At 47.2% G+C, this 13,902-nt stretch overlaps 1 protein-coding gene and 1 non-coding gene across 2 annotated transcripts in view; both read left to right on the top strand.

Annotated features, from left to right (window-relative positions):
• Positions 1-4,463: 4,463 nt before the first annotated feature.
• Positions 4,464-4,536, top strand: TRNAE-UUC (transfer RNA glutamic acid (anticodon UUC)). The gene has a single exon. It is a non-coding gene; the product is annotated as a tRNA-Glu (tRNA).
• A 4,242-nt stretch (positions 4,537-8,778) lies between these two features.
• Positions 8,779-13,902, top strand: part of ERN1 (endoplasmic reticulum to nucleus signaling 1) — an 85,994-nt gene continuing 80,870 nt past the window's right edge. Inside the window, exon 1 of the mRNA XM_060082605.1 lies at positions 8,779-9,019. Coding sequence (XP_059938588.1) covers positions 8,966-9,019 — 54 coding nt within the window. The 5' untranslated portion in view covers positions 8,779-8,965. The remainder of the gene's footprint in view (positions 9,020-13,902) is intronic.

Genomic DNA, 13,902 nt, shown 5'->3' with positions numbered 1-13,902 from the left:
TAAAACAACAGCCATTTTATTATCTCTCACAGATCTGTGAGTTAACTAGCCTTGTTAACTGAAAACAGGGTTTGCCTCTTGGTAGGTGTCAAGCCAAAAGACACAACCAAGCCAAAGACTGGGAGAAGGAAGGATTTATTACTTACAGCAAGTAAGGAGAACGCCGGGGATATTTCGCAAAGCAGTGTCTCCCCAGGCAGCAAAACCGGGGAAATTTTAAGCTAAAGGTATATGCATATTCATGAAGATGCTGATGCAGTCATGCATATTCACGAAGAGGCTGGGGCAGTGTGTGCATATTCATGAAGGGCCTTGAGTAGAGCAGAATTCAGCACAGAATTGGGGCAAAGTTTGAGAGAGTCCAAGCTTTAGTTGACTGAAGGCACAAAGGTCAGAAAAAGTTAACATCATTCCTTAGGTTCAGACCAGTCTGGGGTCTTAGCCATCCTCCACCTGGGTGGGGGCCTAAATTCCTGTAGAACAACTCAAAAGACTGTACCAGATTATTATGTGTATCTATTGAGGAGGAACTAGGACTCTGTGTTATCACTGAACTATTTTTTCTTGACTGTGTTTCCTTTGCCCCTGCATTCCCTCACTTGCCTTAATACCTTTAATTACTGAGACCTGTTCAAGGGCAAGCATCGTGGCCAGGCTTAGATCACAAAATAGCTTAGGCCAATAATGGCTTCTCTTATGTCAAGAAAGCCATGCCTGGTTCTCTTTCTCTGGAGACCCCCTACCCTCTCTGCTTACCGTCTCAGCAGAGAGGGACTTCTGTTCCATGTGGTCACCCTGGGGCTTGATTGGGCTGAAACATCCAAAATGGCTCACCTAGATGGCTGGCAGCTGGGAGCTGTTGATTAAAGCAACTCCATTCTCCTCCATGTGGCCTGAGTGTGGCTTGGGCTTCTCCCAAGATGGCAGCTAGATTCCAAGAGCAGGTATTCCAAGAGGAAGGAAATGGAAGTTGCCATGCCTTTTAAGCTTGGGCTGGGAAGCCTCAGAATGTCACTTCTGGTCAAAACCAGTCACGGGGACAGTCCAGGTTCAAAGGGAAGGGAAATAGCTCTTACTTTTGAAGGGAAGAGCAGCATGGCTTATAAGGAGGGAAAGTATTGTTTGGGGCCATCTTTGGAAACTTAGCTACCACAGTAGAGTAGAATGATTGGCCTCACCAGGGTAGGTGCCCACTAGGGCAGAGCCAGTACCACCTAGCATATCTGCCCTTTTTCCAAGGCGGGTCCTGACTCCTGTTCACTTGCTCCCTCCATGGTGAGAACAGCTGAAACGGAGCAGGACTTGGGAATTAGGGAAGTGAAGGAATGCAGAAACAAAGGAAAATCAGTTAAACAAGAAAAGTAATGACAACAGTTCAGCCATAAAACAGAGTCCTTGTTCCTCCTCAGGGGAGGTACGTAATGATCTGACACACATATCTTTGAGTTCTGCAGGAAATTAGACTGCCCATCCAAGCGGAGGACGGTGACTCTAAGCTGAGCAAAAGCAGGTAGACCCCAAACTGGTTGAAACCAGAAACTTGATGATTAAGATTCCTGAAACATCACCCTATTACCTCACCACCAACCAATCAGAAGAAAGTCATGTACCCTGAAGCCCTCACCCCAAGTGTTGCCTTAAAAACCCATCCCTGAAAGCCAATAACAGGGAGTTTTGAGCATGAGCCACTCCCATACTCCTTGTTTGGCGAGCTGCAGATAAACACTGTGCTTTCCTTCATCACAACCTGGTGTCAGTGAATTGGCTTTGCTTTGAGGCAGGCAAGTGGACCCAAGTTCAGTTTGGTAATACGGTCCCTTGAACATGGTAAACACTTGATAACTGTTGTTGAATTCCTTCTTCTGAATCTTCTTGTTTGTTTAACTGCACCAGTCAAATATTTTCCATCCTGCTTTGGAAAGGTCTCTTGTATCAGCCTTGGTCCCCCCTTCCTTTTCTTGCTCTAGGTTAAGGCCCAAATAACCCTTGTTAACCGGCTCCTGATGTCTCTCAAATGCCTGTCTTTTGCCCGAACTCTCCCCCCGAAGTGTACCTTCAGTCCTATCTCACTCTGCTGCCTGCTAAGAAAGCCCAGCCTGACATTAGCGCCCCCACCCGCCAGCCCATCCTGCCTGCCCTGGCTCATCTCCCACTGCTCCTCTGGGTAGAAGTCAAGCACGAGCTCACTTGTTTTTAGTGTATGTGCTGCCGAAGCAAGCACACGAGCTCATTAATGAGGCAGCTGGGGCTTCCATGAAGCCACGCAGTCCTTTCCCTTCTCCAGGCTTCTGTTCGGGGCCTCCTTTCCCCCTAGACTATTCCTTTCCCCTATCAAATCTGACAAAAGGCCTAGCCCAGATACCACTTCTTCCATGAAGCCCTCCCTGCTCTATCCATCCCACCTCCTTCCTTCCACCAGACCCATCTCTCTCTTGAACACCATAGTTCTGTCTCTGAGTTTATTCTCACCTTCTTGCACTTTTCACAGTTGGCCTCGTACGTTGTGCACGTCCTATCACCTTTACCAACTTGCAAACTGTGATATTCCTTCATGGTACCAATCCTTTGAACTCAGAAGCCCTTGATGGTATTTGTTAAAAGAATGAATGAATAAATGAATGAATGAGTGGTAACCGTCCGAGGTCAAAGATGAGGTCATCTGCCAAATGAAGGTGACAAAATTATAGCTAAAGTTTCTTTCTACTCTCAAATTTGGTTGTGGACTTCCCTGGTGATGCAGTGGTTAAGAATCTGCCTGCCAATGCAGGGGACACGGGTTTGATCCCTGGGAAGATCCCACATGCTGTGGAGCAACTAAGCCCGTGCACCACAACTACTGAGCCTGCAAGCCGCAACTACTGAAGCCCGCACGCCTAGAGCCTGTGCTCCACAACAAGAGAAGCCACCGCAATGAGAAGCCCGCGCACCACAACGAAGAGTAGCCCCTGCTCACCGCAGCTAGAGAAAGCCGGCGCTCAGCAACGAAGACCCAGCACAGCCAAAAAATAAATAAATAAATATTTTTAAAAAAGAAAAAGTACTCAAAAATATTTTTTAAAAAATTAAAGGGCTTCCCTGGTGGCGCAGTGGTTGAGAGTCTGCCTGCCATTGCAGGGGATGCGGGTTCGAGCCCTGGTCTGGGAAGATCCCACATGCCGCGGAGCAGCTAGGCCTGTGAGCCACAGCTACTGAGCCTGCGCGTCTGGAGCCTGTGCCCCGCAACAAGAGAGGCCACGACAGTGAAAGGCCCGCGCACCGCGATGAAGGGTGGCCCCCGCTTGCCGCAACTAGAGAAAGCCCTCGCACAGAAACGAAGATCCAATACAGCCAAAAATAAATAAATAAAAAGCAGTTTCCTTTAAAAAAAAAAAAAAAAATTAAAAAAAATAAAATTTGGTTATGTCTGTGAATGAGCTCTCTTAGAAAGGAGAGAGAGAGAACAGGTAAGGTATATATCTTGAACCTTAAGAAACACAGTCTGCAAGGAGGAAAAAGAGCAGAGAGACAGGAGGAAAGCCAGAAAATGGTACTATCCAAGGAGGAAAAGTTCAAGAAAAAAGAACTGTTAACATACCTGAGCGAATTCCCTGGCAGTCCAGTGGTTAGGACTCTGCACTCTCACTGCCGAGGCCTTGGGTTCAATTCCTGGTCCGGGAACTAAGATCCCACAAGTCAGGCGGCACGACCAAAAAAACCCCAAAACCAACCAAACAAAAACATACGTGAACTGAAGAGAGGCCCAGGGTAAAAAAGATAAGCCCACTGGGACTTTGCAGGAGGAAGAATATGAGCTGCTTGAGAGAAGTTTCCAGAGAGTTCTGTTGAAATAAGCTGGATCCCAGGGGATTAGGAGGGACTGACCAGTGAGGAAGAAGAGGCACTCTGAGAGGATGGCCGTTGCCACGTTGGCACTGAGCTGGCCCTTGAGAATATTAATATACAATACACTGGTACCACTATGGACACTTTACCATGGTGGCATATAGACTCAGCACAAATGGGTGTAAAATACAACTGCTCAGAGGCAAGTGAACAAATAATCAGGATTAGACTGAGCTCCCTCCCAGGGCAGAAGCCCCAGGGGAAAGCTCACTCTTCTCTCCCAGGTGGCTGGTCGGTGCCTTTTGTGAGTTGTGCTTTTGCACAATCAACCCCCAGGTGAGATCAGGAGACTTACATGTTATTTGAGGCAATGCCCCTTATCACCACATATTTGTACAAACTTCTGTTAATAGTATTCCAGGGACAAGGCAGTGTGGGCTCCTGCCTAACCACATTTACGGGCCACAGAATGGTACCTTGTCACTATGCTGGGGGAGGGGCGAGGATAACAACCAGCGATGGTGGAACAGGCTGCAGCATCTGTGGTTGCCTCAATGAACTCCGAAGTTATGTAGACAGCTGAGTTTTGTTTTTGTTTTTGTTTTTGACAGCTAAGTTCTAATCCAGGTTGTGCTGGGAATTCCCTGGTGGTCCAGTGGTTAGGACTCAGCACTTTCACTGCCGTGGACCCAGGTTCAATCCCTGGTCGGGGAACTAAGATCCCACGTGGTGTGCGGTACAGCCAAAGGAAAAAAAAATACATGTTGTGCCGCTTACTAGCTATGTGTTACCCACCTGACTGTTAATCTTTTAAGATTCCAATGTATCATCTGTAAAATGGGGCTAAGAACACTACCTCATAGAACTGCTGTGCAGATAGCATGAGCTGGTCCTATAAAACGTGTGTTTGCACATTTCCAAACAATAGCCCACAGCCAACCAATGTTAACTGTGATAAGAATCATCTTTGCGGTAGCAAAAAAGTGTACAGTAGATTGGATTCTGTGGTAAAGAGAAGTTCTCCGGAGTGAGTGGCACAATCTCTTCAAATCCAGTCATCCTGGAACAGGAAGAACCAAGGTTCTATTTACCTAAGAACCAAACTGCTCACAGTGACAGCGGCTTTTAAAGAATTTCCCTTAAAAAATTAGGACGTGAAGGAGATAAACATTTAGCTTGCTACCAGAAACTCTTGCTTCATCGTTTTATTTATCCCTTAACTACCCCTCAACATGTGCTGTAAGTTCAAGTCTGTTTGGGAGCAGCGGCAGCGTGGAGATCACTCAAAATAGTCAAAGTGGATTTAGCCTGGTAAAGACACTGTTCCTTTGAGATGGTACTGAAGCTTTCAACCATGACCTCCCTTTCTGGTTTTACCAGCTTTTCCTTTCAAGTCTCCTTCAAAGGGAACTACTCTTTCACTAAATAGCTATCTGCAAACCAACTTCATAATCATTTTTAAGTGAAATTTTGAAGGGTTTCAAACAGAATTGAGACAGGCACAAACATTTGAAGACTGGATCATAACTTCCACTAGAGGACGACATTTGCTAAAAGAAAAGGGATTAATGGCCACAGGGATTAACACTGGACATTATGAGTGAGCCGGATTCCAGGACCTTGGCTGCCCCTATCACCTGCGGGAACTGGAAAACACAACAGTCTCCACCCCACAGGGCTCCACCCCCAGGAGATTCACAATCAGTAGGGGGAGGAGGGCAGAAAAAGGTGTTGGGAATCTATTTTTAAAAAAACTCCAAGTTTGGGAGCCACTGATTTAGAAGTGAAAATAAGATTTTAGCTCACTTTCTCCCACCACTCCCTCCCCTCTACTGACATAGTCAGGTCCTGCCTGCTCCAGTCTTTGCTGAACATATATTTTAACCTTGGTGGAAAAAGAGGTCTTATCTTTACACTAAAACCATGACCTTTGCCTTGTTTAGTGGATGTTATTTAAAACAACTTCCAGAAAGGTCATTTTCAGGCCTTTTCTATGGGCAGGTCCACTTCAAAGGCACCCTGTAAAAATATTTCCATTTCTGTCTGTATTTATCAGCAATGCCAGCTTTTGCTTTATCAAAAGCAAAAAGCTGTCTAAAACAATACTTGACTATGGAACAAGATTGTGGGCAATGCTGCCGTAAATAAAACCAGAACTTATCAGTGTGAGTTGCCAATCAAATGGAGACAGGCACAAGACATGTGCCTGTCTGATTAAGCATACGAGTAACCTAACTGGTGCATAAGAAATTCTGAGAACCTATAACAGTGCAGTTATGTCCTGGAGATTTGGTCCAGATGAGTACAAGATAAATATACCTACCTGGTCCAGTCTCCTTGGAACGGATTTTTTTTTTCTTTATTGGGTCTTTAAAACTGATTTATGAGTCAGATTGAGGTAAGCATTCCTCTTTGTGTTTTATCTACTGTGCTTACAGGGTCACAGTGACATTTTGAATTGTAAAAGGGTTGCCAGAGTTCCAGCACGGAAAGTTCCCCTCCTAGAGTCACTCTGTCGGAGAAAAAGCACCAGAGAAGGCATGTGAAAGCAGCATTTCCTGATCAGGTTTCTCTTTTAACTCAACCCTGTGGTCTTACAGATCCTGTCGTCAGCTTGCATGCTGGACGGATAATCATTAAAGAGCTCCTCCCACTTTCTGTGGGCGCCTCCCTGGACACCTGGCCACACTGGTCAGGAGTGATGGAGCTTGTGTTTCTGCACATCCCTTGCCAATCTCAAACCTCTCCGTTTGCATTTAGACATGCAGATAACACTTTTCAAAATGTGTCTACTGCTTTCACGGTGGCCAAGATTTGTTCTACTCTTAAACTGGTGTGTTGGATTCTCCAGCAAGGGTTTAGTCCCTTGACTGTGATTCAGGCATATGAAGTTGGGAATGGGGAACTTTGCTGATGGGATTTGGTTTACCATGAGCATTTCTGTCTGCTTGGATAGGATTGACTCACATGCACCCAGGTCAGACATCTGGTCAGTCCCCCACTACTTTTTTTTTTAATTATATTATTTTTTATTGAAGTATAGTTGATTTTACAATATTGTGTTAGTTTCAGGTGTACAGAAAGTGATTCATATATATATATATATTCTTTTTCAGATTCTTTTCCCTTATAGGTGATTACAAGATATTGAATACAGTCCCTACTTCTTTATTTCTCTAGCATTGCTTACTCCTTTCCCCCAACCCTGAAAAATCTTAGGCTGTCATACGAGCAAGTCAAGAAAAATTAGGGCTTCCCTGGTGGTGCAGTGGTTGGGAATCTGCCTGCTAATGCAGGGGACACGGGTTCGAGCCCTGGTCTGGGAGGATCCCGCATGCCACGGAGCAACTAGGCCCGTGAGCCACAACTGCTGAGCCTGCGCGTCTGGAGCTGGTGCTCCACAACAAGAGAGGCCGCAATAGTGAGAGGCCTGCGCACTGCGATGAAGAGTGGCCCCCGCTTGCCACAACTAGAGATAGCCCTCGCACAGAAACGAAGACCCAACACAGCAAAAATAAATAAATAAATAAATAAATAAATAAATAAATAAACTCCTACCCCCCACATCTTCTTAAAAAAAAAAAAAAAGAAGAAAAAGAAAAATTAGAGGGCTTCCCTGGTGGTGCAGTGGTTAAGAATCCGCCTGTCAATGCAGGGCACCCGGATTGGAGCCCTGGGCCAGGAAGATCCTACATGCCGTGGAGCAACTAAGCCCGTGGGCCACAACCACTGAGACTGTGCTCTAGAGCCTGCGAGCCACAACTACTGAGCCTGCATGCCACAACTACTGAAGCCCACGCGCCTAGAGTCCGTGCTCCTGCAGCAAGAGAAGCCACTGCAATGAGAAGCCCGCGCACTGCAATGAAGAGTAGCCCCCGCTTGCCACAACTAGAGAAAGCCTGCGGGCAGCGACAAAGACCCAAGGCAGCCAAAAATAAAATTAATTAATTAAAAAAACAAAAAAGAAAAATTAGAGAAGCTGCCATCCTTTTTTTCCTTTTCTCCTAGAATATGGAAATGTTGTGCTCTGAACCTTAGTTTATTCTGTCTTGTTACAAATGCCCTCTGGAGAGAGGCTTCCATCAAAGTGGAGGGCAGCATGGAACAGAGTGACCAAACAGCTGCGGGGCTCTTTACATCAGGTTAATAGCCCACAGCCTTCAAAAGGACCTCCTATGAGTCCTCAACAAACCCACTCCCTCCAGCGAGTTGGGACACATGTCAAGCTTCACGAAGTCACATCTACAAATGCCACATAAACACACATGACACCAGCAGCTGAAATGGTTTCCTTCTTTGCTTGCAATTTTTGGCGAATGATTTGGCCGTGGTTATTCCAAAGGGAACTGGTGGCTGTTGGACATGATTTGAGGGGAATTCCTGAGGACAAAGAAAGGGACGTTTAGACTAACTGAGGCGCAGCTGGAGGACCCCAGGGCTGCGAACTCGGCGATAGCCGCGCGCAGGGCAGAAGCGCGGGGTTGCAGGAATCCCCTGCCAGCTGCCGACCCTCACTCCGGAGGTCGCTGACGATCCCACCACGGCGGGAAGGCGGAGCGGGGACTCTGGACACTCGGCACCGGCTGTCTCCTGGCCTTTCCTGATCAAGTCTGACGCAGCGGATCTCTCAGCGGGATCACTGGGACCGCCTGGGGCAGGGAATGCGCCCGCGTGGCGGGGTTGCCGGTCTCCCCTTGCCCTCAGACAAGCTCTTTGCCTCGATCACTCAGCGTCCCTAGATGCCTGACGCAGAAGCCTGGTGCTCTTCTGCCGCCGCGGCCGGGGCACTCAAGGCCAGCCGGAGGCCCAAGCCGCCTTTGGCACCGCCTATAACCCCGCCCCTCCAGCGACAGCCCCGTCCAGGCCAGCCCCAGCCCGCCCCCAAGCCTGGGCCCCGCCCAATCCCAGGCCCGCCCCTAGGCCGGCCCCGCCTCCTTCCCCGCCCCGACCGGAAGAAGCGCCGGCGCCCGGCACTTAAAGGGCCGGGAATGGGGGTGCCACCACCGCCTAGTTAGCTCTGCGTCTGCAGAGTCCCGGCCGCCGCCGCGCTCTCGTCGCGGCGCCCCCGCCCCGTTCTCTGCCCGCCCGCACCGCCCCCCTGGAGCCGGCCGGACCGGTCAGGAGCCAGGGCCGAGTCCTCGCCATGCCTGCCCGACTGCAGCTGCTGCTGCTGGCGTTGCTGCTGCCCAGCCCCGGGGTGAGTGACCGGGAAGGTTGGGGTGGGGAACGGCGCGGGACGGGCCGGGGTCCGAGCCGGGAGCACGGCGGCGGCGGCCCCAGGCTCCGTGCGCCCGGGCGGAGACGGCGCCGGGCGGGGAGTGGCGGCCTCCTGACCGGCCGGAGTGGCGGCCACGGCCGGCCCCGCCGAGGCGTCCGCCACCCAGGGGCCTCGCGGGCCAGCGCGGCTGTCACGAGCAGCGCCTACCCGGCCGCGTGCTCTCCGGCGCAACTTTGTGTCGTCCTAGCGGCACCTCGGGGTCTCCAGAAGGCCCCGGGCCCTTGGGAGGCCGCCCCACCTGCCGGACCCTTCCCGCCTGTGGGCGCCAACTCGGCCTGGCGGTGGCCGCGGAGGGAGGGCAGAAAGGGCCCTGTAACCAAGGGGAAGGGAATGTCTTGCGTTTGTAGTCTTCGCTTGAACTTTTCAAAATGCGAGAACTTTGGGAAACGAATGCCACTGGAAGTGGGTAAGCGTTCTTACCCTAGGGGTTGATTCTGCTTACCTGCCTTGCAGGTTTCTTGGCATTGGAGGCAGTGGGCTTCCTTTCGGGCAGCAAGACATCGCTAAGCAGGTCAAGCGGTGGGAATGGTACCCTTTTTTTCAAGACCCCTTGTGGGACAGCAGTGAAGCCGCTTCGAAACTTTAAACGAAGACTGTCTCCTCACGGGAGCACCGTGGGGCTGTCCAAAAAGTCTTTTCATCTTTTTCTGGAGAGAAGAGCCTGGTTTACATTTATTTAACTTTCAGGCCTTCACTCAGGCTGTGGATTCGGGCACCGTGGCTGGGAGGACATTTTGTGGACAGACTTGGCTTTTTTTCCCCTTCTGGTTGGAAGAACCCAAATTAGTGAGTGGTTTAAAAAAAAAAAAAAAGAAACAAAACGTATTGTTCAGGATGTGGGTATGGTGCATTGGAGCAGGTTCTGTTTAATGACCTCCACTGTGTACTTTTTAATGTGGTGTATCAGGTACCAGGTGTCCAGGTGGAGAATTGACATGTGTATACCTGAGTGCCACAGCATGAACTCTTTGGAGGTTAAGCATTTTAGGTAAATAATAGTCCGTGCTCTTGGGGTAACAAGAATTTGGAAACACCTGAAGTAATACGAGGCCACCTTTTTCAAATTCAGGGTTATTTATTTATTTATTTAAATTAATTTATTAATTTATTTTTGGCTGCGTTGGGTCTTGCTCCTGCGCCCGGGCTCTCTCTAGTTGCAGCGAGCGGGGGCTACTCCTTGTTGCAGTGCACAGGCTTTTCATTGGGGTGGTTTCTCTTTATTGCAGAGCACGGGCTCTAGGCGCCTGGGCTTCAGTAGTTGTGGCACGTGGGCTCAGTAGTTTTGGCTCGTGGGCTCTAGAGTGCAGGCTCAGTAGTTGTGGCACATGGGCTTAGTTACTCCGGGGCATGTGGGATTTTCCTGGACCAGGGCTCGAACCCGTGTCCCCTCCATTGGCAGGCAGATTCTTAACCACTGTGCCACCAGGGAAATGCCGGGGTTTTTTTTAAAGGAAAATTTGTACACACTTCACAATAAAACTCATGTCAGTTAAGTTTTCCTTCTGATTGAATTTTTTAAAAATCCACTTTCAAAACTGGGGTCAGGTTTTGAACTTGAACATTTCATCTTGGATTGGTTAACTGCTGCCTGGCATCTGTCCACAAATAAGAGTGTAAAGAGAGTGACCAAAATGTATGACATGGAAATCAGTCATTTCATATCATCAGAGCCTTGTGTATATTGTTTTCTTTGCCACATCTTTTCGTGTGCTATTCTGTCACTGGAGTCTAGTGTTTTAGTTATTGAACAACTTTGGCTAAAGAACCAAAAATAACTATTTAGCCTTAGTTGGGAATATAGTTTCGGTTCATGTAAATATTTCCAAATTGTATTTAGAAATCCAAACTTTTCAGAGTTCATGGTAAAAGAGTCCAACCCTTATCAAAAGGTTATGTTTTAGTGTAACTGCTTTTAAGGGCAAAGGTCAGAATTTCACTCCCAGAATTACCTACCAGTAAAAATTTCAATCCCCAAACATAGTGGGAAATATTATTTTAAAATTCTAAATAAAATGCATTGCAGAGTTTGCAGTTAAACTAGGCAGCCAGTGATGTTGTGCAGAATGTACTGACTGTAAAATCAGACAAACCTGGGTTCTTTCTGGTCCCTTGGTAGCTGTGTCCTCAGAGTCTTAGAGACTCTGTTTCCTGATCTGTGAAATGGGGACAGCTAACACACTAACAGGTGTGAAGGGACCTGGCACATCATAGATCATGTAAATTCTCCTTGCCACCCGCCAAAGGTGTTTTTTACTCTAAGTCATCATTTTTCAATGTTATACTATGCCTGAGCAAGGAATATTTTTTGATGCTGTTTCTTTTTGATTGATGAAGTAACTAGTGCAGAGGAGGCAATATTGTGATTTTCCTTCAGTGTGTGTCTGAGCCAGACATTGACTCACCTGCAAGCTGAGACTCCAGGCTACCAGATGCAAAATGCAGTTATATCGGTGTTACTAAGCACTCAGAGCTGTCTTTTTTTAATCCAGAAGGTGCTTATTCAGTCAGTGAGTTTTTCACCTCCTTCCTAGACCTGGATCTTGTGCCTAATGTTGGTTTGTGTTGCATCATTGCTGCCCTGTGGTCCTCATTGTACAGTGTTTGGGTGTCACTTCTCTCAAGTACCAAAGAGATCTGTGGCACGTGAGGCAGGGTACTTTCTTCAGCTAGAGGATATGTAATTTCTTTTATTCCCCCGATGTTTTGGTTTTAGAGGGGGATAAACAACTTCATGGAGAATTGCAGATCACGCGTGTGCAAAAACACACGGAGACATGAGTCTTAACTAGAAATGGCCTTGCTTATCATTTATTCTGATAGTTATCACCTGCATGAATTATCCTCATAGGAGGTCTGGAGTATTAATACTGCTGCCACGAGGAGAGTGAGGAGGGTGTTTCATGAAGCTCATGTTCTCAGGACTGCTGATCCTGAAATTAGACTGTAGTTGTGCACATGCGTTTGTTTTGTTTCATTAACTTGCCTGCCCAGGAGGCTCTCCGCAGTCATATGGCTTCTAAGTGCACAAGAGAAAAAGTGTATGAGAGTGATTCTTGAGAAAGTTCGACAGTAGACCATATTCCCAAATATAAAACCAGTGAGCTATGTAAAGGTTTCTTCATGCCTGAACAGAACAGTGCCATCTGCATGGGCCTGGGGGTTATAGTTATTTGCTTGCCTCCGATGGCGTCTCCATTCTTCAGGTTGAAGAATCATTGGATAACTATTTCATTTTCATTGGAAACCTCTTTGGTTTGGGGAATCCACAGTAATCCTTAGGCTTAATATTGTGTATGTTTTATAATGATCAAATGTTCTCCCTGAAGAGATGATATAGGGGAGAAAAGCCTAATGTATCATTTTGATGGATTCTGTTTTTATTACGCACGCATAACTCGGGGCCTGTAACCTAGCAATATGATTAGAGTATGAGGCTGGCTTAAAAAATAGGGACAGTGAATCATAGTCTGTGAATAATAAACATGCTGGTTGGCTATATTTCCCAGGGGCTGGGGATTTTTTTTTTTCCTATCTTTATCTCTACCTATATCCCATGTTTGGTTTCAGACTTTGCTGCCTCAGAGCAACACATGCTCAGAGATATTTAAATGAGTGAGTGCACCAGACCACATATGGACTGGGAAAAGTAGAACTTAAAATGCGCCCCCCCCCCAGATACCATACAAAAACAAACAAAAAATCCCAAGGTCCTTGCTTACATGACTTTTTAAAATTTTAAGTTCCTTTTACACAGTCTCTGCATCACTTCTGATAATCTTATGATCTTTGTTCATGTACAAAGACATAGCAAGTTGAACAGTGTAAAAATGTGTTCTGTATATATTTTCTTAATTTAATTATTTATTTATTTTTTAAAGTTTTTTGTCTGTGTTGGGTCTTCGTTGCTGTGTACGGGCTTTCTCTAGTTGCGGGGAGCGGGGGCTACTCTTCGTTGCTGCACGCAGGCTTCTCATTGCGGTGGCTTCTCTTGCTGTGGAGCATGGGCTCTAGGCGCTGTGGGCTTCAGTAGTTGTGGCATGTGGGCTCAGTAGCTGTGGCTTGCGGGCTCAGTAGCTGTGGCTTGCGGGCTCAGTAGCTGTGGCATGTGGGCTCAGTAGCTGTGGCTCACAGGCTCTAGAGCACAGGCTCAGTAGCTGTGGCGCACGGGGGCTTAGTTGCTGCACGGCACATGGGATCTTCCCGGGCCAGGGCTCGAACCCGTGTCCCCTGCATTGGCAGGCGGATTCTTAACCACTGTGCCACTAGGGAAGTCCCTGTGTTCTGTATTTTTGTTCAGTTTTTTTTTTTCACAGAATGTCTCCTGTGACCTGTTAGGAAATGTTCTGAGTGCACCATTGCATTTGTCACTTTCAGTAGCACCTTAGTAAACCATTATCCACTCAGAAAGCATTTGAGCCTTCTGTGCCCAGCTCCAGTTAGGGACTGGGGTCCTAGCTGAGCAGGGTTGATGTGGTAATAAGCCATGCTTTGCCTGGTGATCATCCTACTGGGGTCATATGGGTTCTTTCCAGTTTTTCCACTTTTATAAGAAAGGTGATTTCCTTTTCTTCAAATCTTTTGTGTGTTTGGTGCTTTCTGTATGATAACATGGGAAGATTTGAAAAAAAAATCTCTCAAAGTATTATCATATTTGTCGTAATAAAGAAAAAAGAAAGCATAGTCTAAATTTTTTAAAAAAGCACAACATATCTATAATTCTGTTACCCAAACATTATCTCTATTAACATTTTAACAACTTTATTGAGCTATAATTCACATAGCATACAATTCACGCATTTAAA

Source organism: Mesoplodon densirostris, chromosome 18, assembly GCF_025265405.1.
Source record: "Mesoplodon densirostris isolate mMesDen1 chromosome 18, mMesDen1 primary haplotype, whole genome shotgun sequence".
In the NCBI taxonomy this organism is placed as follows: domain Eukaryota; kingdom Metazoa; phylum Chordata; class Mammalia; order Artiodactyla; family Ziphiidae; genus Mesoplodon; species Mesoplodon densirostris.
Note: the sequence above shows the minus strand (reverse complement) of the source record. Positions and strands in the feature narration are given on the sequence as shown.